General features: G+C 40.1%; 1 protein-coding gene across 4 annotated transcripts in view; it reads right to left on the bottom strand.

Moving 5' to 3' along the window:
- The window catches only part of lgr6 (leucine-rich repeat containing G protein-coupled receptor 6), a 91,141-nt gene that overhangs the window by 42,880 nt on the left and 22,096 nt on the right, over nucleotides 1-26,165 (bottom strand). For all 4 annotated transcript variants that reach the window (XM_061979825.2, XM_061979840.2, XM_061979834.2 and 1 more), the window contains one exon: nucleotides 5,378-5,449. In XM_061979825.2, coding sequence (XP_061835809.2) covers nucleotides 5,378-5,449 — 72 coding nt within the window. The remainder of the gene's footprint in view (nucleotides 1-5,377; nucleotides 5,450-26,165) is intronic.

Here is a 26,165-nt window from a genome sequence, read left to right as displayed (position 1 = left end):
TAACGAGAGCGAGATGTTTGTTCCGACGAAAAGAAAAGTGTTGTCTGTAGTTTGGTTTTCCGGAAACGGGTGTGGAACAAATGACTGCACGCTGCAAAGTGGGTTTAAGAAAGGCAGCAGCACAACAAACCTTTTCCTGCATCTGAAACAGAAGCCTGTAGTCGAGTGCGGGAAATCTAACTTCATGAGGCGAACAAAACCGCAACAACAAACAAACTGGCGAAAATTCAGCTTACTGAGGTTACCAGGTATGTATGATGATACTATGTATGATGAGAACAAAACACAGTTCACTCAAACAGTCGCTCTGCACACTGCCAATCTTGTTTTGAATTACTCTGTCATTTGTACTCATTGGTTTCTTTAAAAAGTAGGGGAAAGAATCATAAATCTAATTTATTTTTAGACCATTTCTTATACACACACGCGCTACAACTAAATAACTTCATATACCTACAGTAAACACACAGTCACATCCACAGTAGATGTTGCTGTTTTTTTAATTGCAGAAGTCACATTGGTCTAAATAGGATTCTGTTTTGACTTGATTGTTATTTACTTGGTCTACACCGAACAAAGTGAGTTGCATTTGTTTGCTTTTATTAAATCATGTGTGAATGTTTTGTCAAAGGTGACTTTTGACAAAATTGACTCTTTATTTTAATAGAATTCATTAGTTTGATCTAACGTATTTACAGTTTTATTGTTATGATCCCCTGCCCGGATCATATTTTTGTTTACGTTTTCGAGGCACTTGTGTTTTTTGTTAGTTTTGGACTCCTTGAGTGCCTGTCGGTACACCTGAGTTTGTTGCCATGGCTGCTTATTGTTTTCACCTGCCGTGTGAGTTCCCGACGCGCACCTGTTTGTCATCACTGACATTATTATTTAAGCCTGCCTTCCCTGTCAGTCTGTCTTGCTTCCTAGTTTGCTTTTTGCAACAGTAGATGACTTTTGTTCTTGCTCTGTACCTGCTAGGCTCTGTAACTCGCTAGCTCCCATGCTAGCCACCTTTAGTTTTTACCTTATGTGCTATGAGCACCCTTTTCTTTGTTCCTTCTGATTTATTCCGTAAATAAATCATTTTTTTACCTTCACGCTGTGTCCGAAGTCCGTTGCATCCTGAGAGACGAAAACCCCGCATCACCATGCGCCCCGGTTGTCACATTTATTAGGATAAGCCTTGTAAAATGATGTGAAACTATGTGTTAATCACACAGATTATTATCAAGGCTTAGTTCAGGCTGATTCCAAAAATAAATGGACTCATAGAAACTAATGAAAAATACATGTACGTACAATTACGCAGTGCTAAAATAAATTTTAACTGAATTCATGAATAACATTTGTTTTTTTACATAAACTATCAATAAAAATTTAGTGTAAATGTAAACACAGCTTCACCACTTTAGTGATCGTTTTTGCATTTAAGAATCTTATCCTTGACTTTAGCTATAGACTTTTTGTTTGTTTGATATTGTCATTACTGCCACAAGCATTGAAAAAGAGTAATACAGCTGAGTACCGCTGTGGCCCGTACGGACCAGAGCTGAGAAACGCGGCCCAACACTAGTGTAAATACCATGTACTGGATATTATTTGGTGCAACTTTAACTCCACGGTCACATTTTTAACACCCTTTCTGAATACAGTCGTCCCTCGTTCATTGCTGTTTATTGGTACTGCACATTATCACAAACAAATTTCCTCAATGTAGGATTTTTATTAATAAATGAAATATTTTCATAGTTGGAGAGTAATAAAACTGTATACAACCTTCTAAATATATATTTTTTAACATTATTTGAGTTCTCAAAACATAAAATAAGACTGATTCACCTTTACGTTTGTTCATTCCACCCAATACGGTAGCCTTGATTGTGTTCTATTGTGGATTACAGTACTCACCCGTAGCCTGGAGGACCCTCTAAGTGCCATTGCTATGGCCGTCACCCGGCCGTTATAACACAGCCATGACGTGGAAATACTTTGTCACATCCTGGATAATTCATATAAGTTAGAACTAGGCTTCTTCCGTGTGTTAAAACGACGGGCGTATTGTTAATTTTGAAAAAACATGGTCAACAGTCGCAACTATGATCATTAGCTTTGTTGTTACTTGTTAGCATTGCATCTTGTTAGCAATACATGTCCTGTATTGTCATTCCACATATCTCACGCCAAAGCTGTCTTGTTGATGTCGAAGATAAAGTGCAACCTGAAACAAGAGAGTTCAGCTCCACTTTGCCTGGACAGCTGTTGAAAACTGATAGCAGTCTCAGTTAGCCCGAAGTGCCGTGCCGAATGTCTGATGCTGTGCCCCGCTGTTGTCTTTTTACTCGTGTCAGTTTTACCAATGTGGAGATGTGTTACTGATGAGATTGAGATTGTTCTGCCAAAAGTTGGTCAACTTAATTGTCGCTGTGAAGTTAGGGCCAAAATTAGCCACTGTCGTTAGGATGTAAATGGTAAATGGGTTATACTTGTATAGCACTTTTCTACCTTCAAGGTACTCAAGGCGCTTTGACACATTCACCCATTCACACACACATTCACACACTGATGGCGGGAGCTGCCATGCAAGGCGCTAACCACGACCCATCAGGAGCAAGGGTGTAGTGTTCTTGCTCAAGGACACAACAGACGTGACGAGGTTGGTAGAAGGTGGGGATTAAACCAGGAACGGCCACTCTCCCAACTGCGCCACGCCGTCCCGATGGTTTACTCTTAACCCGGAAACAGAAGTAGCTCACTCAGTGTATAACTTTATCACCTGCCACAATATAACAGCAAGAGAAAAAAGACAAATACTGTACTATAATACCTTAATCAAACTTAATTTAACACTTAATTTAGGCCAAAAGCATGTAGAATATGCTTGAAAAAAAGTTACAAAAAATGTAGTGAAGGCGTGATATTTCAAGCGCGACGACGATATGCTGCAAACAGTTTGTTTTGGGGGGCTAACTTTTTGAGATGCAAATAATCCCCTCCTTAAACTGCCCCGTATACTGTCAAAATATATATTTTGAAGACTAACGTCACCATTGTATTTTTTCCCAGACACGGTCAAAAATAAACTTCATGTTGCACAATGATGTTGTTTTGTGGATGTCACAGTTAGATGCAAATAATGCTTCATCTTCACAGCTTTTACACAAAATATAACATTTGGATGCTGAAAAAATGTGATGCACAGCTTTCTCTTGTGGTTTTTCAACATGACCATAATAATGTTGGAATGATGCCAGCTTGCAGCGGCTAATCCATATTGCAAAACAATCCCGTCTGAAATGTGGTGGACAAATAAACGGGATAATTTCAAAACAGCGTTCAGAGGCATTCAAAACTGTGTGCAAACTCATGCCCAAATGCATGAACCTTCTGACTTGACAAGCTGGCATTATTTAACATGAGTGACAACATTTAGCGGTCAGAAAAGAGGAAAATCATCATAGGTCCCCTTTAAAAACAGTACTTGTGTATCACAAGTTGACCAGTCACCTGTTTGGAAAATGTAGTGTTTCTCCAAGAAAAATCTTAGAAATGGTAAATGTCTTGGTAACTATCACAAAACATTTTCAATGATGCTTGTATGACTGTTAGCATGTCTGACTCAACCAAGGGTATGTGAACTGTGCAGCTGGCAAGGCAGACAAGGAAGCATGGGATTTATGTGGTGCACACAGAACCTGCTTAACGCTACAAGCACCATATATTCACTCTAAGTGAATATCAGGTTCCTTAGAGTATTCATTCCAGAGTTCCCTAGGTTTTGCTTCAGGCAGTTTCTCAGTAGGAGAGATGAGAGGCAGGCCAGAGTCATCAATCGCATGGATCAGCTGCTCGGGCTACGACTTCCTTGTCATGTATGAGTTGTGACTTGTCATGTATGAGTTGTGACTTTAGAAGGTTATTATCCAATCCAATCCAATCCAATCCCCTTTATTTACATAACACTATTAACAACAAAACTGTCTCCAGAGTGTTGCACATAAAAAAACAGCAAAGGTAATCAAATTACAAGCATTTAAAATGAAACAAGTAAACGATAAACAAACAAATTATTATAATAATAATAATATAATAAAAGACATCAATAAAATAGAATAAAACAATAAAAAAATAAATCAATATAATGGAATAACACAGTAAAAGACACAAAGGACCACAAGACTCACACCGATATAAAAGCCAGAGAATAAAAGTGGGTTTTAAGACGAGATTTAAAACATTCAACAGTGGGGCCCATTCTGACATGAAGGAGCAGAACATTCCAAAGTTTAGGGCCAACAACAGAGAAGGCCCTGTCTCCCCTAGTTTTAAGGCTCGTTTTAGGCCCCACAAGTTGGAACTGGCCCTCGGCCCTCAATACGCGAGCTGGAGCATAACTTTGGATGAGGTCCTTGATGTACTTTGGGCCCAGTCCATTCAAAGCTTTAAAAACAAACAATAACATTTTAAAACCAAGTCTAAAACGAACAGGAAGCCAATGCAGAGAAGCGAGAATCGGAGTGATGTGTTCTCTTTTTTAGGTCCCTGTTAAAATGTTGTTCCGCAGAGTTCTGGACTAACTGTAAGCGTGACACTGCATTTTGACTTATTCCAGTGTAAAGTGCATTACAGTAGTCCAGACGTGATGAGATAAAAGCCGAAGGTGATAAAAACTTGATTTAACAATGGTGTTGATTTGTTTGTCAAATTTAAAACCATGGTCTATAATGACTCCAATGCTGGTGGCTGTGGGACATATAGTTCTTAAAAAAGTCCAAGTCCTGCAGAGGATCACTGTTGCCCAGGAGCACAACTGCAGATGTTTCCTTTTTTAGTTTAAAAAAAATTCCGCGCCAACCAGGCCTTGACGTCATTTAAGCACTAAAATAGGGGTACAGGGGGGTAAGATTCTTTTTAGAAATTGGCAAATATATTTGGCAGTCTGCATAAAAATGATAAAACATGCCATGCTTTCTGAATATTGTACCAAGGGAAATTATGTAATGTGCAAACAGAATGGGCCCAAGAATTGATCCTTGGGGGACTCCACGGTCAAGGGGGGCGATGGATGAAGTTGAGTCCCCCAATCTTACACAGATACCTCTCCCTGACAGGTAATACCTGAACCACTTCAGAGCAGTCCCCCTGATATCCACATAGTCTTCCAAACAAAATAAAATAATTGTGTGGTCAACTGTGTCAAAAGCAGCAGTCAGGTCTAAAAGCAATAAAATGGCTGAACTGCCAGAAACAGTCATTAAAAACAAGTAATTAAAAACCTTTAAGAGTGCAGTCTCGGTGCTGTGGAAGGCTCTGTAACCTAGTGTCTAAAATGCCACTGGTATTTATTAACTGAATATAAGTTGAAGGATTCCGTACTCACAGTTCTGTTAACAGGTGCAGTCGGTGGAAGATTCTTGGCTGGATCTTGCTGATGTTATTCATACTGAGATCCCTGAAGGGAGGAGCAGAGAAACAACAGAATTAAAGCCAATCAGTGCACAGACTACCTTATCAATGGTCTTTAAAGATTTTTAGGCCATTTAAATTGCAAATGTATAGAATGTGTATTTCACATGATGATCAATCTTTCTGAGTCAGCAGTAAGGCGCAAAGAGAGGTTGAAAGGTTTGGTAGGTTAGAGAAGGAGGTGGAGAAGAGGGAGATATATAAGAATTTCCCCAGTAAATCATTGTTGGGCAGCGGTAATTTCCTCCTTTTCCCAACGACTTTCTCTTTTCCAGATGTCTCACTCTAGATTTCCCTAGGTCTGAACCCTCGGTCTCCTTTCATACCTATCTACTTTCCCTTGACCCCCTCCTCTCCACTGTCCTCCGATGACTTCTCAGGAGACCACCCCTCTCCACCTTTATTGCTGTAATGTAGACACACTCCATTTCTCTCATTCTCTGACACACTCTGACTTAGAGTTTGTTGGGGCTGAATGTTGATGCAGCTGCCGTCACTGAGATTAAGCATGTGGATGTTGAGGTGCTTCCATGTGTGCATGCATGAAATTGTACAGTGACAACTTACATTTCAGTATCTGGTAGAAAACATATCTTACATTGTGTCCTCATGCATGTAAGGCTTTTGGATAAACAGTGCAAAACAGTGTTTATGTCGCCCCTCATTTTGACTCCATGGTTCATAGGGGCTTGCCTGCGTCTTCAAGAATGAGGTAGGGTTAATGTGTGTGTTTCTTCCATTGCTCAAATTCAATACAGACCACCAGGCAAGCAAGTGTGAACTGCACATTCAGAAGCCTTTTGTAGCTGGAAGTTTTGACACGCTAGCTGTTTGTCACATCAGCTAAGCTTGGCTGAATAGATTATTCCTGGCATGATCTGTGTTACGCTTTAGAGGAGTGTGGAGAAATGCATGACAGCATTCTAGTGTACATAGTTTTGTATTTGGAAAGGCTTTCATATCCTTTTGAGACCCAGCATATTTATGTGTGTCCTCTGTAGAAGACATTTTGTATTTGGTCCATATATTTTGTCAGACTTCAAAGTTAGGAAAGTAATAGTCCGTTTATAAATGTGAGCTGTAATGGGTATGAGGACAAGTGAAGTTAGCTAATACGACCCTGCTAGTTTATGGTTTGTCTTTACACTCCTTCACCAAAACACTTTTGTTTGTGGGCTATGTGCAATTTATTTTCTATGTTAATTAATAATTACTGGATGTTGGACTTGTTGTATTGCAAGGGAAGGATGTAATAATTGGTCAACATTTGGGCATTGGGGCAGCAACAGGCTTGCACATGGCCGGAACTCTTCCCACAGGAAGTCGCCTGTACTTAAACCGTGAACTCAAATCCATTTATCCCCTGGATGAAGACCTGGACAAGGTCCTTCCAGTAAATAAAACTATAACAAAAAAAAAGTCCCAAAGCCATATCGGATGCCAGGTAATACACGATTAAAAAGTGAAGGGAGGGGCAAGCGCCAGTGATGGTAATTCGGAAAGGGGCAATCACAAAATGGTATGACCTCTGTGACAACATGCTGAGCTTATGTCACCTGATTATCAAAACCAGTCAGTTGCTCATTTTGTTGATGTTGCCATAACAAATTCCTGAATCTAGTAGTCGGACAGAGTCATGTTTAACTGATCTGCAAAAACAACTAAACAGTTCCTGGATTTCAAATTGCATCTGGCAAATGACCTGCTGAACTACCATGACCACACTGGCAAGAGAATAGATGATAAAGAGCATTGTTTGGACAGGGGTGCCAATTAGGTCAATCGCGATCTACCGGTTGTTCGCAGCGGGTGTGTCAGTTGATCGCCAGGCATTAAAAAAATAGAGCTAAAAATTAGCGATCATCAATCTTAATAATAATAATAAAACTGGGATTTATATAGCGCTTTTCTAAGTACCCAAAGTCGCTTTACATGTAGAACCCATCAATCATTCACACCTAGTGGTGGTAAGCTACTTTCATAGCCATAGCTGCCCTGGGGTAGACTGACGGAAGCGTGGCTGCAATTTGCGCCAACGGCCCCTCCGACCACCACCTATCATTCATCATTCAATTCACCGGTGTGAGTGGCACCGGGGGCAAAGGGTGAAGTGTCCCGCCCCAGGACACAACGGCAGCGACTTTTTGGATGGTAAGAGGCGGAGAGCGAACTTGCAACCCTCAGGTTTCTGGCACGGTTGCTCTACCCACTACGCCATTCCGCCCCAATCTTCACTATGACGACACTTTCGTCACTTGATTGACATTCACGACACATAAGGATCCTGTATGATGACGCTGGCTGCTGCAAGCTCAGTATGAAGAAGAAAAAAACGACCGGCAGAAATGCGAAAAAAACACTTTTTATTTCAACAATCTCTTTTGCCAAACACCTGCTGTCAAAAGTCAAAAGACAGACCGCACAGTAATTTGCGCTGAAGTGCTAAATAATTTTGTAAAACTTATTGTGATGATAAAATACAGGACAAATGTTTGGTGCATATGCAAATGTTTGTAGTAACTAAATAAACAATAAAAACAACCATTGTTTGCATAAGTAAACAATACAAAACAATGTAACAGTATTAAAATAATACAATCTTACTCTTATTATGTTCTTCTAAACACGACTGTTTAGGAAAAAATCTATAACAAATTAATATTAAAATAAATGCAACAAAAGTATACATATGATCACAGGTTGCTCTTAGTGAGTATGTTTCCATGCACCAAATTAGTCTGATTTCTCAAGTAGTGCATTTTTTGTAAATTTTTGCCAACATGACCACATTATCTGCGAAAAGCAGATACCTAATTTTGCAGCCACCAAACCAAATCCCCTCAACGCCCTGACGTTGCCTGAACAGTCTGTCCATAAAAGTTATGAACAGTCCAACTCTAACTTAAAACAGGTCCGAGTTTTTCTGCAGACCAAGCTCTGACACCAATCATACAGTAAGCGGATTGCCACAATAAGGCAGTCCGATATCCCATATTTTTTGAGCACTCTCCACAGGACTTCCCGAGGGACACGGTCGAATGCCTTGTCTAAGTCCACAAAGCACATGTAGACTGCTTGGGCAAACTATAGAGCTGGTCCACAGTTCCACGACCAAGACGAAAACAACACTTCTCCTCGTGAATCCAAGGTTCGAATATCTGGAACAGCCTCCTCTCCAGCACACCTGAATAGACCTTAGCAGGCTGAGGAGTGTGATCCTGCAATAGTTGTAAATTGGACTTAATCAATAATCAATAATGCACCATACATTTTGAACACATCATCCCAAAATGCTTTGTTGTTTGTTTTTATTTTTTATTTTAACTGTCCTTATTTTTTTTGTACATGATACTTTGTTTTTTAGCACTTGTCCTTGCTTTTATTTTTTGTAACAGCCGAATGAGCAGCACAGTTGCAGTACAAATAAATATCTATGAATCAATTAGTCATCCTTGTTGTTAGTCTGCCTGAAATAACTCAAGTTGAATTTAAAATGTGATTGCTAAATTAAAGCCACTGAATATGTGTACGCTGTATTATCTGATTCGTCGACTAATTGTTACGATAGTTGATGTCTAGTCGACTATCAAAATACTGCATCATTAGTTGCAGCTTTAGTTGAAAGGCATTGTGATTGTGTGCGCAAACTTTATACCAGCGACATGCTTACAACCAAAAACAGTTATGATTTATTCACCAACTCAGTGCACTGAGCTCAGTGCACTCAGAGTGTAGGCTTGTTTGCGCAGTAAGTCGAGAGGAGACACTCACCGCAGCCTCATCTCATGTTTCTGCCTCGTATTGGATCAGTAAACATGAACATTTAACATGTTTTACTTAAAGGGGAACATTATCACAATTTCAGAATGGTTAAAACCATTAAAAATCAATTCCCAGTGGCTTATTATATTTTTCGAAGTTTTTTTCAACATTTTACCCATCACGCAATATCCCTAAAAAAAGCTTCAAAGTGCCTGATTTTAACCATCGTTATAAACACCCGTCCATTTTCCTGTGACGTCACATAGTGAAGCCAACACAAACAAACATGGCGGAAAGAACAGCAAGCTATAGCGACATTAGCTCGGATTCAGACTCGGATTTCAGCGGCTTAAGCGATTCAACAGATTACGAATGTATTGAAACGGATGGTTGTAGTGTGGAGGCAGGTAGCGAAAACGAAATTGAAGAAGAAACTGAAGCTATTGAGCCATATCGGTTTGAACCGTATGCAAGCGAAACCGATGAAAACGACACCACAGCCAGCGACACGGGAAAAAGCAAGGACAAATTCGGCGATCGCCTTCTAACCAACGATTGGTATGTGTTTGTTTGGCATTAAAGGAAACTAACAACTATGAACTAGGTTTACAGCATATGAAATACATTTGGCAACAACATGCACTTTGAGAGTGCAGACAGCCCAATTTTCATCAATTAATATATTCTGTAGACATACCATCATCCGCGCTCTTTTCCTGAAAGCTGATCTGTCCAGTTTTGGAGTTGATGTCAGCAGGACAGGGAAGCTAGGGTCGATTTTCTTCTCTTGATCATCTTCGGTGGCATAAGGGACGGTGTGAGCCAAGACATCCAGGGGGTTTAGCTTGCTCGTCTGCGGGAACAAACTGCCGCCATTGCTTGCCGTGCTAGCGAGGTCCTTTGTCCCTGAATTGCTCACACACTCCGGCAGATTCAGTGGGGGTCTGGCGGCAGATTTCTTTGACTTTATCGTTGGAAATGCATCTGCTTTGAGTGTCGCAGGATATCCACACATCCTTGCCATCTCTGTCGTAGCATAGCTTTCGTCGGTAAAGTGTGTGGAACAAACGTCCAATTTCTTGCCACTTTCGCATCTTTGGGCCACTGGTGCAACTTGAATCCGTCCCTGTTCGTGTTGTTACACTCTCCGACAACACACCGATGAGGCATGATGTCTCCAAGGTACGGAAAACAGTCGAAAAAACGGAAAATAACAGAATTGATTTGACTCGGTGTTTGAGAAAATGGCGGATTGCTTCCTGATGTGACGCCACGTTGTGACGTCATCGCTCTGAGAGCGAATATTAGAAAGGCGTTTAATTCGCCAAAATTCACCCATTTAGAGTTCGGAAATCGGTTAAAAAAAAAAAAAGGTATTTCTTTCTGCAACATCAAGGTATATATTGACGCTTACATAGGTCTGGTGATAATGTTCCCCTTTAACAATTGGAATCACACATAAAATACATATATAATTCAATTCAATTGACAAATATTCATATTTATTGTATAGTATTCTGCCGCACCTGCCTCTCCTGACCGCACGTCCCTGTAGTGAATATGTTGTTTTTTATTTGTATTTTTTAATAAAAATGTTAATTGTGAGTTGTCTTACCGCCAAGGAGGCAGTACATTTCTCAAACAATTGAAAGAGACTTTTTTCTCGGTTCTTTAGAGTAGATTTAACTGGCATGAACTCCATTGCACCATTCAAGAATAAGATCCAATATGAAGCAATCTGTAGCACACTCCCCACTGCCACTTGGTTTTATGAGCTGTGTTTCTGCCTTGTGATGAGCTTGCAACCTTTTTCTGTTAGATGTGAGTTTGTAATTAAGGTGTCTTTTTATAATTCAACTGACATTTAATATGTTCCTTATGCACCCCGAGAGGTCTAAGTGCACCACAGAGCTGACAGGGGTTCAAGGTGTCCGTCAAGGACACTTATATCAGGGCAGGCCTTCAGCCTGGGTTAGCGGAAAAATAGCTGTTTCTCTAATGACATTGTGTCACTGAGCAAAGTAGGCCATCAATCTTCCAATTGTGCTAATGACATTACCATTGCTGCGCTCAACTTGGCTGTTACTTGTGTTCCATTCTCATGTTGTAATGAGTTCGGAATTGTTTCTATATCTTCTTCTGCTGGCACAGCTCTGCAGTGCCATTACACACGTTCACAGCACAAATGCATATTGACAGCTGTGGGTGTAATGTGTCATAAAGGGAGCAGTGGGCCAATACAAATAAGTTGAAGGCTGCGAACCAGTAAACAATACAGGATCCAATACAGTTAAAGGTTATCAGGGGTACTGTATAGTAAGTATGATCAGAGGTGGTGAAGTCGTTTTTCCTTGCTTGCTCATATTGGGTTCAGTTGCTTTTCTTTAATGCTTGAATAATATTAATAATTGGTTGGATTTATGAAGCGCCTTTTTTAAAACTCAAAAAGCATTTTACAGTGAACCCCAAACCTGCTCCATCTGTGTGCAAAGTTCACTGATTTATGTTTGGAGTTAATTGCACAAGCCTGTTACACATTAGTTTCATCATAAATTTTGACTTAATATATAACACTTCTAGCTAGGCGGGTTCATAACAAAGACCACATAGGCTCATTAAGCGATTGATTGAAGCAACACAATATAAAACATTGCTTTTTTTTCCTAATCAAACTATTCTTATGTTGTATATTCCTGACAACCAGCTTCCTCTGCAGTGGAAATTTAATTTATATTTTCAGAGTTACAAGTTTTGGGGGAAAAAAAAGTAGCCTTGTCGAAACAACAGGAGCACTCTGTTGTTTTTTAAAGAGGAATTGCACTTATTTTTTATTTTTTCCTATCAATCACAATCCCTATGTGAGACAAGTACACAAGTCTTTGCTTTTTTAATGGATTTTTAATCGTAAATAAACGCTCACAAGAGGTGATTAACAATGTAGCTAATGGGAATCATCTATTCCAGGGGTTCATTACCTTTTTTGACCTCGGGGCCCAACTTTTCCACTACTGAGGGGCCTGGGGCCGAATCAAATATTAACACTGACATAATAATCTTACTCTTCACTTTAATCATATTCTATAATAATATCCAGCCTACTTGCAGTTTAATGGGATCACCCTTGTCAAATTATATGAAACCATGCGCTAATCACCAAGATCATTATCAAGGCTTAGGTCAGGCTGATTACAAAAATAAATACTAAACAAATATACTACTAAAAAACCGACTCATAAAACCTGACGAAAAAAATACATTTAAATACAAACCCTGTTTCCATATGAGTTCGGAAATTGTGTTAGATGTAAATATAAACGGAATACAATGATTTGCAAATCATTTTCAACCCATATTCAGTTGAATTTGCTACAAAGACAACATATTTGATGTTCAAACTCATAAACATTTTTTTTTTTGCAAATAATCGTTACCTTTAGAATTTGATGCCAGCAACACGTGACAAAGAAGTTGGGAAAGGTAGCAATAAATACTGATAAAGTTGAGGAATGCTCATCAAACACTTATTTAGAACATCCAACAGGTGAACAAACAAATTGGGAACAGGTGGGTGCCATGATTGGGTACAAAAGTAGATTCCATAAAATTCTCAGTCATTCACAAACAAGGATGGGGCGAGGGTCACCACTTTGTCAACAAATGCATGAGCAAATATTTGAACAGTTTAAGAAAAACCTTTCTCAACCAGCTATTGAAAGGAATTTAGGGATTTCACCATCTACGGTCCGTGATACCATCAAAGGGTTCAGAGAATCTGGAGAAATCACTGCACGTAAGCAGCTTCGATCCCTCAGGCTGTCCTGCATCAACAAGCGACATCAGTGTGTAAAGGATATCACCACATGGGCTCAGGAACACTTCAGAAACCCACTGTCAGTAACTACAGTTGGTCGCTACATCTGTAAGTGCAAGTTAAAACTCTCTTAAAACCGTTTATCAACAACACCCAGAAACGCCGTCGGCTTCGCTGGGCCTGAGCTCATAAGATGGACTGATACAAAGTGGAAAAGTGTTCTGTGGTCTGACGAGTCCACATTTCAAATAGTTTTTGGAAACTGTGGACGTCGTGTCATCCGGACCAAAGAGGTAAAGAGCCATCCGGATTGTTATAGGTACAAAGTTGAAAAGCCAGCATCTGTGATGGTATGGGGGTGTATTAGTGCCCAAGACATGAGTAACTTACACATCTGTGAAGGCGCCATTAATGCTGAAATGCCAGGCCACGTGTTACATCAGCGTGGTACTAGACTGGCCTGCCTGTAGTCCAGACCTGTCTCCCATTGAAAATGTGTGGCGCATTATGAAGCCTAAAATACCACAACGGAGACCCCCAGACTGTTGAACAACTTAAGCTGTACATCAAGCAAGAATGGGAAAAGAATTCCACCTGAGAAGCTTAAAAAATGTGTCTCCTCAGTTCCCAAACGTTTACTGAGTGTTGTTAAAAGGAAAGGCCATGTAACACAGTGGTGAACTTGCCCTTTCCCAACTACTTTGGCACGTGTTGCAGCCATGAAATTCTAAGTTAATTATTTGCAAAAGAAAAATAAAGTTTATGAGTTTGAACATCAAATCCAGTCTTTGTAGTGCATTCAATTGAATATGGGTTGAAAAGGATTTGCAAATCATTGTATTCCGTTTAGGCAGCACAGTGGAAGAGGGGTTAGTGCGTCTGCCTCACAATACGAAGGTCCTGAGTAGTCTTGGGTTCAATCCCGGGCTCGGGATTTCTTTCTGTGTGGAGTTTGCATGTCCTCCCCGTGACTGCGTGGGTTCCCTCCGGGTACTCCGGCTTCCTCCCACCTCCAAAGACATGCACCTGGGGATAGGTTGATTGGCAACACTAAATTGGCCCTAGTGTGTGAATGTGAGTGTGAATGTTGTCTGTCTATCTGTGTTGGCCCTGCGATGAGGTGGCAACTTGTCCAGGGTGTACCCCGCCTTCCGCCCGATTGTAGATGAGATAGGCTCCAGCGCCCCCCGCGACCCCAAAGGGAATAAGCGGTAGAAAATGGATGGATGGATGGATGTATTCCGTTTATATTTACATCTAACACAATTTCCCAAATCATATGGAAACAGGGTTAGTATAATTACGCAGAGCTAAAATAAATTCTAAGTTCATAGTAATAAATAATTTGTTTTTTTAGATAACTGTCAATAATATTTCACTATAAATATAAATACAGCTTAACCACTTTAGTCATAATTTTAGCGTTTAAAGGAGACAAACAACTTTTCTTAACGATTGGTACATGATTTTGTGTGCAGTAATTGGGATCTGCATTAGCCCCGAAAATTTTAAATCAAACCATGAAGGCATGCAGGAGATATATATAAACAATCTTGCCCTTCTTCATACTTCTTCCAAACCAGCCGTTTGGAATTTGCCCAATTTGGGACTTTTTTGTAACTGTGACGTCAGCAAAATATCTCTATATATGGTGGAAATGTACCCAAAGTTATCTGTACGTGTCCGCCATTGTAGTCTGCGCTGCCGTCAATAAGCTTATTTTTCTTTGTCCTCTTGTTGTGGGGCAGACTGTACATGCACATGCGTCCTCCGCTGTTGCCATTTCTAATACAAAACAGCGTACAATTGGAACTTATATCTGTCAGTAGACTCGATATGAAAGCGTTAAAAACTATGATGGCTGACAGGGAGAATACACTGTCGAAGTGGAGCCACATAAATAGGACCGCTCACAAAATAGTGCATCCTGCAGAGATGGTCAGAAAACAGCTAGAAAACGATTTGTAAAATATAAATTTATGTAACATTTTGACCAAAGAACCACCATTGTTTACATGTAATATAGACAGCAAGGAAGCCTTTTAAATGTAGAAAATAAATAATATGACCCCTTTAAGAAAATTCTCTATGACTTGAGCGTAAGACTTCTTCCGTTTGTTTGATATTGTCATTGCTTGCACAATTGGTGTGAACGTATTTCACAATTGAGCACTGACGGATCACAGCTGAAAAACTGATTATTTTTTGGCGGCCTTGTAGGGGGCCAACAATGGCCCGAGGGTTAAGAAACACTGATCTATAATTCAAAAAAATACTTTTAAAAACCGCCATTAGTGAAGTGTGAAGTGAATTATATTTATATAGCGCTTTTCTCTAGTGACTCAAAGCGCTTTACATAGTGAAACCCAATATCTAAGTAACATTTAAACCAGTGTGGGTGGTACTGGGAGCAGGTAGGTAAAGTGTCTTGCCCAAGGACAAAACGGCAGTGACTAGGATGGCGGAAGCGGGGATTGAACCTGCAACCCTCAAGTTGCTGGCACGGCCGCTCTACCAACCGAGCTATACCGGTTAAATGCAACATTAATGTTGCATTTAAATGTGGTGACTTTCATATTAACCCTCTAGTCTATTTCATTCAAAACTACATTAAAAGGGCTGTTTGCAACCTTTATACAGATGCCTCGAGGGTATTTTACACACTATATCCCGCCCTCTCACGGCTTCTCGTACGTGATGACGTAATTATGTACGTACGTAAAACATGCATGCACATTCGCTTTAGGTGTTGTTAGCTAATAATAGCAATTTGGATAGTTATTAGTTGTCATTGAATATATATTCTATCATAACAACAACGTGACTGAAAATTGTTCTTTGCTTCTCTTGGATTACTTTTGTATGTGTGCACACGCTCCCTGCACGTATGTGTTAATGAGACCAGGGGAGTGACCGCCGTGAACACCAATCATTTCAAAATCATTATTACATACATTTTGTAGTTGTTAAAAATATAGACAATTGTTAAACAAATGTGTTCTGTTAAACCACTAATAATAACATAAGCTCGCCGGTGGTGTTCTTGTTATATGTTTTGCTTTGAAAAATGTTACTGTAAGAAAGTTGCAAACAGCGTCAAAAAAACAAACCCGCTCAAAAAGTGTTATAAGTAAGTCATTTATAAAACAAAAATGTTCAAGGATTTCAATTCCTCAACAGCTTCAGACCTGTCCATAGATATATTAAGGCTTTACATTTTTGTAATATGTTTTTAATGCTCTTTTTGTAAAAAAACAAAAAAACAAAATGAAAAATCATAATGGGGAAAAACAAAATATGCAATATAATAATAACACTGTTTATGATGCATTATTAATTTTGGAACAATGACAATCTCACACGAGCTCTCTTTGCCGAAAAATGGACAAATCCATGAAAGTGTTATAAGTATATATATATATATAGACGGCGTGGCGCAGTGGAAGAATGGCCGTGCGCGACCCGAGGGTCCCTGGTTCAATCCCCACCTAGTACCAACTTCGTCATGTCCGTTGTGTCCTGAGCAAGACACTTCACCCTTGCTCCTGATGGGTGCTGGTTAGCGCCTTGCATGGCAGCTCCCGCCATCAGTGTGTGAATGTGTGTGTGAATGGGTAAATGTGGAAGTAGTGTCAAAGCGCTTTGAGTACCTTGAAGGTAGAAAAGCGCTATACAAGTACAACCCATTTATCATTTATATATATATATATATATATATATATATATATATGTATATATATATATATATATATATATATATATATATATGTATATATATATATATATATGTATATATATATATGTCTTAATAAGGTTATCCAAAAAATAGTGCTCGATACCGTAGTAGAGCGCAATATATGTATGTGTGGGAAAAAAAAAATCACAAGACTATTTCATCTCTACAGGCCTGTTTCATGAGGAGATTTTAATGGGAGCATTCACATACCATGGTTTATATAGGGCACAGAGTGGGTGTGTACAGGCTGGCGTAGGGGCGTGGTGATTGGCTCATGTGTTACCTAGGAGGTGTTTCCGTCTGTGGCGGCATGCTGTTACAATTTCGCTGCGCTTGTTGAGGGATGACAGGTCTGGACTGTAAATAATAAACAGTTTCTCTTTCAAGCATAGGTTGCATCTTTTATTACCACTATTGTAAGGTGTGCTGGATGCAAGAATTTGCCATGTTATTGAATATTCAACATTATTGTCTTTGAGGTCCCAAATGTGTTCGAAATACAGCAGCAGTAATCAAATGGTTCAACAACATCCAAGACAAACAACAGCACAACTTTATCTCCTTTGATATCGAAGAATTTTACCCTTCCATCACGCAAAACCTACTGACTCAAGCACTAGACTTCGCCTCAGACTACGACTCAATCACAGGCAACGAAAGAAACATCATCATCCACGCAAAAAACTCCATTCTCATCCACAACAGTACACCATGGCAAAAAAAGAACAATGCAACATTTGACGTCACTATGGGAAGTTTTGACGGAGCAGAAACGTGTGAACTCGTTGGGAGTTTCCTCCTCTCCCAGCTCGCTAGCCTCAATCTGAACCTTGGTAGGGTTGCTTACAAACATCAGTTGTCTACCAATCTAAGGTAACACGCAAGGACATTAACACATCCGACACATATGTAGGATTAACCGAGGGAGAATTCAAAACCAGATGGAACAATCACAAGGCTTCTTTCAGGAACCAAAACCTGCGGAATACCACAGAACTCAGCAAACACATTTGGGACCTCAAAGACAATAATGTTGAATATTCAATAACATGGCAAATTCTTGCATCCAGCACACCTTACAATAGTGGTAATAAAAGATGCAACCTATGCTTGAAAGAGAAACTGTTTATTATTTACCGTCCAGACCTGTCATCCCTCAACAAGCGCAGCGAAATTGTAACAGCATGCCGCCACAGACGGAAACACCTCCTAGGTAACACATGAGCCAATCACCACGCCCCTACGCCAGCCTGTACACACCCACTCTGTGCCCTATATAAACCATGGTATGTGAATGCTCCCATTAAAATCTCCTGATGATTGAGGGAACCCCCCCTCATGAAACAGGCCTGTAGAGATGAAATAGTCTTGTGATTTTTTTCCCACACATACATATACCGTATTTTCCGCACTATAAGGCGCACCTAAAAACCACAATTTTTCTCAAAAGCTGACAGTGCGCCTAATAACCCGGTGCGCTTTATTACGATTCATTTTCATAAAGTTTCGGTCTCGCAACTTCGGTAAACAGCCGCCATCTTTTTTCCCGGTAGAACAGGAAGCGCTTCTTCTTCTACGCAAGCAACCGCCAAGGAAAGCACCCGCCCCCATAGAACAGGAAGCGCTTCACTCGCCCCCATAGAACAGGAAGCGCTTCACCCGCCCCCGGAAGAAGAAGAAAAAACGCGCGGATATCACCGTACGTTTCATTTCCTGTTTACATCTGTAAAGACCACAAAATGGCTCCTGCTAAACGATCCGGTTCATAAAAAGACGCAATCTCTCCATCCGCACACGGATTACTACCGTATTTCACAGCAACTGAACCGCACTGTGGAACGGGAGCACGTACGGTGAATATTCGCTCCACAGGGAATGAGAAGTCATCCTTCACTGTGGTTCTAGCTTGCCATGCTAACTTCCACCCAGGGTGATATTCAAAAGGAAGACCTTGCCAAAAGAGACCTTTCCAGCCGGCGTCATCATAAAAGCTAACTCGAAGGGATGGATGGATGAAGAAAAGATGAGCGAGTGGTTAAGGGAAGTTTACGCGAAGAGGCCGGGTGGCTTTTTTCACACAGCTCCGAAGGCGAACACACCTTCACTAAGACGGGCAGACAGCCTCGGACGACATACGCCAACATCTGCCAGTGGATCGTAAATGCTTGGGCAGATATTTCGGTCACAACTGTGGTCCGAGCTTTCCGGAAGGCAGGATTCACAGAACAACAGCGACACTGACTCCCGATGACTTCTACGAGACGGAACCGGCCATTTTGGATCCCACGCTTGCGCAATTTTTCAATTCGGACACCGAAGACGAAGAATTCGAAGGATTTACGAATGAAGAATAACTTCAGAAGGTGAGCGCTATGTTTATTTTGTGTGTTGTGACATTAACGTTCGAGCAACATTATGTTACTATTGCTCTACACCATTTTGAATTTTACTATGTTTGTGATTGCACATTTGCGTACATTTTGGGACAGAGTTGTTAGAACGCTGGTTTTCAATATATTATTAAAGTTTGACTGAACTATCTGACTGTTTTTTTGACATTCACTTTAGCGCAGCGTTTTTTTGACATTCACTTTAGCGCAGCGTAGGCGCGGCTTTTAGTCCGGGGCGGCTTATTGGTGGACAAAATTATGAAATATGTAATTCATAGAAGGTGCGGCTAATAATCCGGTGCGCCTTATAGTGCGGAAAATACGGTATGTATATATATATATATTTTATTTTTTTTAAATTTATATATATATATATATATATATATATATATATATATATATATATATATATATATATATATTTTTTTTTTTTTTTTTTTTTTTCTATTATTATTTTTTTTAATTTTATTTTATTTATTTTTTTTTTAAATTTGTTTTCTAAATGCTTAAAAAATGTTTGCAGCTATAAACTCATCCATATATATTAAGTTTGTGTTTCCCTTTTAATAACCTTTGGGGGTTTTTTTCTAGGAAAAAAATCAAATGTTTTGAGAATAACCAAAATATAATGGGTAGCACGCACCACTGCAAGAAGGTCCCGGGTTCGACTCCGAGGCTCGGAGTCCTTCTGTGTGGTGTTTGCATGTTCTTCGTGAGACTGCTGGGTTTCTCTCTGGGTACTCTGGCTTCCTCCCACTTCCAAAACACGCACCTCGGCAAAGAATGATTGGCAACACTGAATTGGCCCTAGTGTGTGAATGTGAGTGTGATTGGTTGTGTGGCAAGTTGGTGGCAACTTGTCCAGGGTGTACCCTGCTTTCCGCCCGAGTGCAGCTTGGACAGGCTCCACCCCCCGCGACCCCGAGAGGGATCGGTGGTAGAAAATGAAATGAAAATGAAGCTTATTTAATCCTACCCCTATTCAATTACATAGCAGTTGCTAACACTTTTGTTCACGTCCTGTTTTTAATGTATTCGCAATATAATCCATAAATAATAACATTAAAATAATAAATAGGGAAGCAAGTTGTATTTCATGTAGTGAGGTGAATAAGACTATCTATAAGCTCTGAATGTTTATCATGGTTCTTCTTTATCATGGTGTTTTATGGAAACTGCTGCCAAAATATTAGTCTCTTCCAAGTTACTTGAAGTGAACTCACGGGCTGGGCTGGTGTCATTCCAGGGCCATATTTGGCCCGTGGGACACCACTTGTCTTAGAGTGTTTTATTTTTTCCTGCCATAGTTCCAATCTGTTATTTTTTTTAAGAATGCAACAAAGTAAACTGCTGCTTGATTCAAATGAGTATAAGCATACAGTAAGTAATAATGTTCCCTTGGCAATGACAGATAATGCAGTAACAGCTGACCTAATCAGAACTGTCTGACATCAGACGTGATATACACACACACACACTTTAATCCCAACATCTCAGTAAAAAAATATTTGTCAGATCATGGATTAGGGATTGTTAAAGTGAAGCAACCCATAACACTGGGCATACAATACAAGGCATAAACATTCTGGGGATGTGCCTACAGATGGAGACAACTCTCCATTATCTGCTCCTGATTAAAGAAGCCATAAACAAACGTGTGAAGTCTAAAAGCGACTTCACTCAGACCGAAAACACAAGTTGCAATGGGGTGAAATGTTTTAAGATAAAGACATAACGGTGAGTCATAGGGAAAGGCTGGCCGTGGCTCTGCTCTCCAACAAGCTCACTGCAAAGCAGGGGAGCGACACAGAGACATTTCTCCTCTGCAGGCCAAGGCCTCTGCTGACAACTTGACATATCGTTGGAAGGCGCTGTACTATGGCTTGTTTTTAAAATCAAATAACAGCTGTGGCTTTTTTAAACCATGATAATTATGATTGATGACTACCACATGTGCATTGTGTTGGCTGGCGCTGTGACGTGCAGATATTTTCAGCGCAAATAAACGGCCGCAAAAGAAAATCAGAACGCGAGCGCTTAAAGATTTTGCAGCCTCCGTGGTATATGCGAGGTTCACAATTAGAAGAGGTTTCTCTTTTCCATTTGTATGGGCTTCTAGTGTGTAACTGGGTGGGTGTCAGTATCTGCGTTTTGCGTGTATTTGTCTTCTCATTCAGGTGTGTGGTGAGATGTATGTCACTCATTTTCACACCCCCTATTTGTGAATATTCAGAAGGGTGCTGTAAAGAAAGTCGACACACTGTGCGAGGCTGATATCATTGCAGGACAGCACATCAGAAATATCTGCCTCTTAGGCTATGTCTACACTAAGCCGGATAATCCCTTAAACTAATAATTATTTAGCCTAAGCCCCGTTTCAGCCACACTAAACCAGCGTTTAAGGTTCCCCTCCTTAGACACATTTTTACACGGGTAAGTGCACCGTATATTTTTTTAATCTCCGGCTCTTAGCTTTGTATGGACTCATTGATCGTTTACAAACTGAGCTCGGAGAGAAAGTGACGCCAGAAAGACAGCGTCACCAAAAACTAATGGACAATGAAGGGGAAGGCAAAAGAGTGAGGAGTGTCCTGACCAGATATCTAGATCCTAGATCAGGGGTCGGCAACCCAAAATGTTGAAAGAGCCATATTGGACCAAAAATACAAAAAAAAAATATGTCTGGAGCCGCAAAAAATTAAAAGCCATATTACATACAAATAGTGTGTCATGAGATATAAATTGAATCAAGAGGACTTAAAGGAAACTAAATGACCTCAAATATACCTACAAATGAGGCATTATGATGCAATATGTACATATAGCTAGCCTAAATAGCATGTTAGCATCGATTAGCTTGCAGTCATGCAGTGACCAAATATGTCTGATTAGCACTCCAACAAGTCAATAACATCAACAAAACTCACCTTTCATGCACAACCTTAAAAGTTTGGTGGACAAAATGAGACAGAAAAAGAAGTGGCATAAAACACGTCCTAGAAAGTCGGAGAAAGTTATACATGTAAACAAACTACGGTGAGTTCAAGGACCGCCAAAATTAGTAGGACAAAACGGCGCTCGCCAAATACTCGAATCAGTGAAGCATGTTTAATATAAACAGTGTGCTTTATAACAATTAGGGAGGTTTGTGTCATGTTTGTCCTCCTACAGAAACCATATTAAAACAAAAAATAGATTTTTTTCTCCTTATCTTTTTCCATTTTTCATACATTTCTGAAAAAGCTCCAGAGAGCCACTAGGGCGGCGCTAAAGAGCCGCATGCGGCTCTAGAGCCGCGGGTTGCCGACCCCTGCCCTAGATGGATTGTTGTCAAATGTTCGTTATCACATTGTGTACTTTCATGTCCAATAAAGATTTGATTAATTTATGATGGCTCAGGTGTGATTCACTACTATAGGGCCGCACAGCACACTGGATTCCAGTTAATTGAAATACCACAACTCTGGATATTGTTCAGATAAGTTAAATTTAAGAACTTGCACACAAAGCAACACTAGAGGTGACTATGACGTGCGCATTTTCAGCGCAATGCGTACTCGGTCCTGTTGCGCCGGCTGACGAAGGGTGTGAGGAGGTCTTAAACGACCATTGTGTGTGTGTAGACAAGGATAAGACTAGGTGGGATTTACCCTGGACAACCTTAGCCGGCTTAGTGTAAAAGGGGCCTTAAATGCCTACATGCTGCTTAATGATTACCAAAAGCCTTCTCCTCGGCACTGTTAGAAGCGCAAAAAACAGACGAAGAGAGGCGTCCTTTTTTTTTCAACATATTGACAATTTCTGCAACTTTTCACATGGAGGCTTGTGGAGAATATTGTCTTTTCAGACTTATGAATATTGTTCCAATGTTGGATACACGTGTCAAACAATGTCAAAGTGTCAAATCATAAAGTTCATGCATTTTGGCGTGAGATTGCACAACGTTTTGGATGCTTTTGTTCGAGGGGTTTTGCAGTCTGGCTACGTCGTGATGTCACAGCGAGGTGGACGTATTTATTTGGACATTCAGAGGGGGAGGAGCTCCTATCTGAATCGATCAAAGAGTGGGCTAAGGTTGTGACTAGGTGAATCTACTGTACATGTCTATGAATGTTCTCATTCATCCTGGTCATTGTCATCTCAGGGCATTCAATCAAAACAGTTGTTTTTGTCACTATGATAGGGCGAAACCATCCTTGCCCAGGCACACCCTCCTGTTTTTGGAGTACACACATTTGGGGTTTTGGCACCAGCCGCTGGACGAGTCCTGAGCAATCTAAGTCTATGAGCACGAACTGATGAAGCCTACTCGGATGAGAGGCGAAACGTCTTCCAAGACGAACCGGACAGTCCAGTTGCAATCGATTGAACTACTACACATAATATTTATGAAGTTTATTTTCTACCGTGTCTGGTAAAGAAATAGCGGTGAGGATTTCAAGATGAATGATACTTTTGGAGAGGGTGGGAGATGGTTTAATTTGCAATCTGGGAATGCCTCCACAATCAAACATCTTGCTGACAGACTCCAAAACATGACTGTGAAGCAAAATCTATGCAGAATTTACACTTAAGCATATCCAATTCATATTATCTAGACCAGAAGGAAGGATTTAAAATGTCTATTCAAATCATCAAAGGTCCCCTTTGATGACTGGCTGGAGCCTTTTGCATCTCTTTTTATTAAGACCAATATTATTAAGATCAATTCCAAAAACATGCACCTGGGGATAGGTTGATTGGCAACACTAAATGGGCCCTAGTGTGTGAATGTGAGTGTGAATGTTGTCTGTCTATCTGTGTTGGCCCTGCGATGAGGTGGCGTCTTGTCCAGGGACAAGCGGTAGAAAATGGATGGATGGATTATAGTAACAGAAAACTCAGATGATTTGCTCCATCACATGTGATGTTTAGATGTAATCTGATACAGTATATCCAGTTTTTCTTCATAGGCTGTGTGTGTGTTCATACAAGAAATTGTTCATTAGAATTTAAGAGGCAATAAAGACAGAGCTCTGGATATTTGAAGACTTTCTGACGTGATTTGTGTACTGGATTGTACTGAAAACAAATTGTGTTGTAATTTTTAAGTTCAATGACAATAAAGTTCCATTGCATTGCATGGCTTTTTTTTCTGAGTGAGAAAATAGACGCCTGTAGATGCAGAGACAGATTTCCATTCATCCCCTTGGGCCCTTTCTGTCCCTTTTATCTTATGCCGCTTTCTGTCACTCTGTCTTCCCTTCACTGGTTCAAATGTCAGGAGCATGGGGTTGCATAGTCCACTTTTTACAATAATGTGATTTATCGAATTTCCTCTTAGCTCTCAGCAAAGCCAATGACGTATGTCATCAGCTATGGGATTAAAGACCCCTCTCTGTGTGGGTGTGAATGCGCCCCTAGTTCGTTTTGTTGATCATTTCAAACTGGTAGGCTTCTTTGTCAAGCGCCTATGATGTAATGCAACAAAAAAAGGGCCACATCATATGAAAGACAGTGACTTTTATGCTCTGAGGTTTACCTAGACTACCAGCACTCTAATCAGGAGCCAAACAGGCTGTTGGTAGGCTGCATGACAGACCACCCTGGTGGGTGAATAATACTCTAACGGGAACAGATGGAATCAGCAGGCAGGTGTTTGTGTGTAGCCTTGGTTGTGAAATGTGTCAGACAGACAAAGCTGGCCAGTAGTAAGATGAGGAGAGACATTTTTCTTCCAGGGAAAATACACTGTCTCATAGTAAATACTATGTTTAAGCATAACTCTGTGTGATTCACACACACACACACACACACACACACACACACACACACACACACACACACACACACACACACAGACACATTATATATATATATATATATATATATATATATATATATATATAAACTTAACAGACACAATCCACTTTGCCCACATTTAGTAAATCCACTTTTCTGTGTGCTATCTGGTTTGCACATGGTTATAGTACACGCAAACCTTTAGTAAATCAGGCCCAAATTGCTCTAAGGCAATGTCATCGCATAATTGCTTTTCTGTCACCTTTGATCTTCTTGCCAAATATATCCGACTTTGCAGAGCCAATAAGTGCACAGTTAGTGAGGAAGAATCTTTTGAGCTGCTCCTAAGCATAATAATAACAAAATGCCTTGAGGATCAGAGAAAGAAAAAATACTATTAAAGACAAAAAGACAGATATGTGAGACAGTTTTCTTTAGGTGCCCTGGGGCAAACCTCTAAACCTGACATATTTATCTCTTATGTTGTGTAATTCAAACATGGTATAAACTTAAACGGCATATGGCAAAGTGACTTAAAGTAGTAGGGGGAAAAAGTTGCTTTAGTGCTGTCAAACGATAAAATATTTTAATCAGATTTATCACAATTTGAGTTTGGATTAATCACAGGTTTTTACTCCCTTGCATAAATTAAATTAACTTAAAAATAGACCCCAATATTGTTGTAAGATCATCCAGGAACATTTTTAAAATGTTTTACTTGAACACACGTTTTTTTTTGTTAGATTTTTTGCTCAAAACCTGGCAACAGTTTTATGTAAACTACCATCGGGGTGTATTTTGAAGTGAATTTGCCAGCGAGCACACCAGTCCTCAATCAGTGATATAAGCATTGGCCTGATCAATGGCTGTATAACAACCAGTGCCGCCTTTCAGGTAACCATCTGCATTTACAATAAAGGAGAATGTGCAAGTCAAAATAAATTGTGTGTTTGATATACCGTATTTTTCGGACTATAAGTCGCAGTTTTTTACATAGTGTGGCCGGTGCGACTTATATATGTTTTTGTTCCTTCTTTATTATGCATTTTCGGCAGGTGCGACTTATACTCCGGTGCGACTTATACTCCGAAAAATACGGTACATGATTAATGCGATCATGTTTTGTGATTAATCACATGAGGGGAACTGCACTTTTTTGGGGCATTTTGCCTACCATTCACAATCATTATGAGAGCCAAGAACACACGTATTTTTTTTAAGA

Source organism: Nerophis lumbriciformis, linkage group LG01 (genome assembly GCF_033978685.3).
Source record: "Nerophis lumbriciformis linkage group LG01, RoL_Nlum_v2.1, whole genome shotgun sequence".
Classification (NCBI taxonomy): Eukaryota; Metazoa; Chordata; class Actinopteri; order Syngnathiformes; family Syngnathidae; genus Nerophis; species Nerophis lumbriciformis.
Note: the sequence above shows the minus strand (reverse complement) of the source record. Positions and strands in the feature narration are given on the sequence as shown.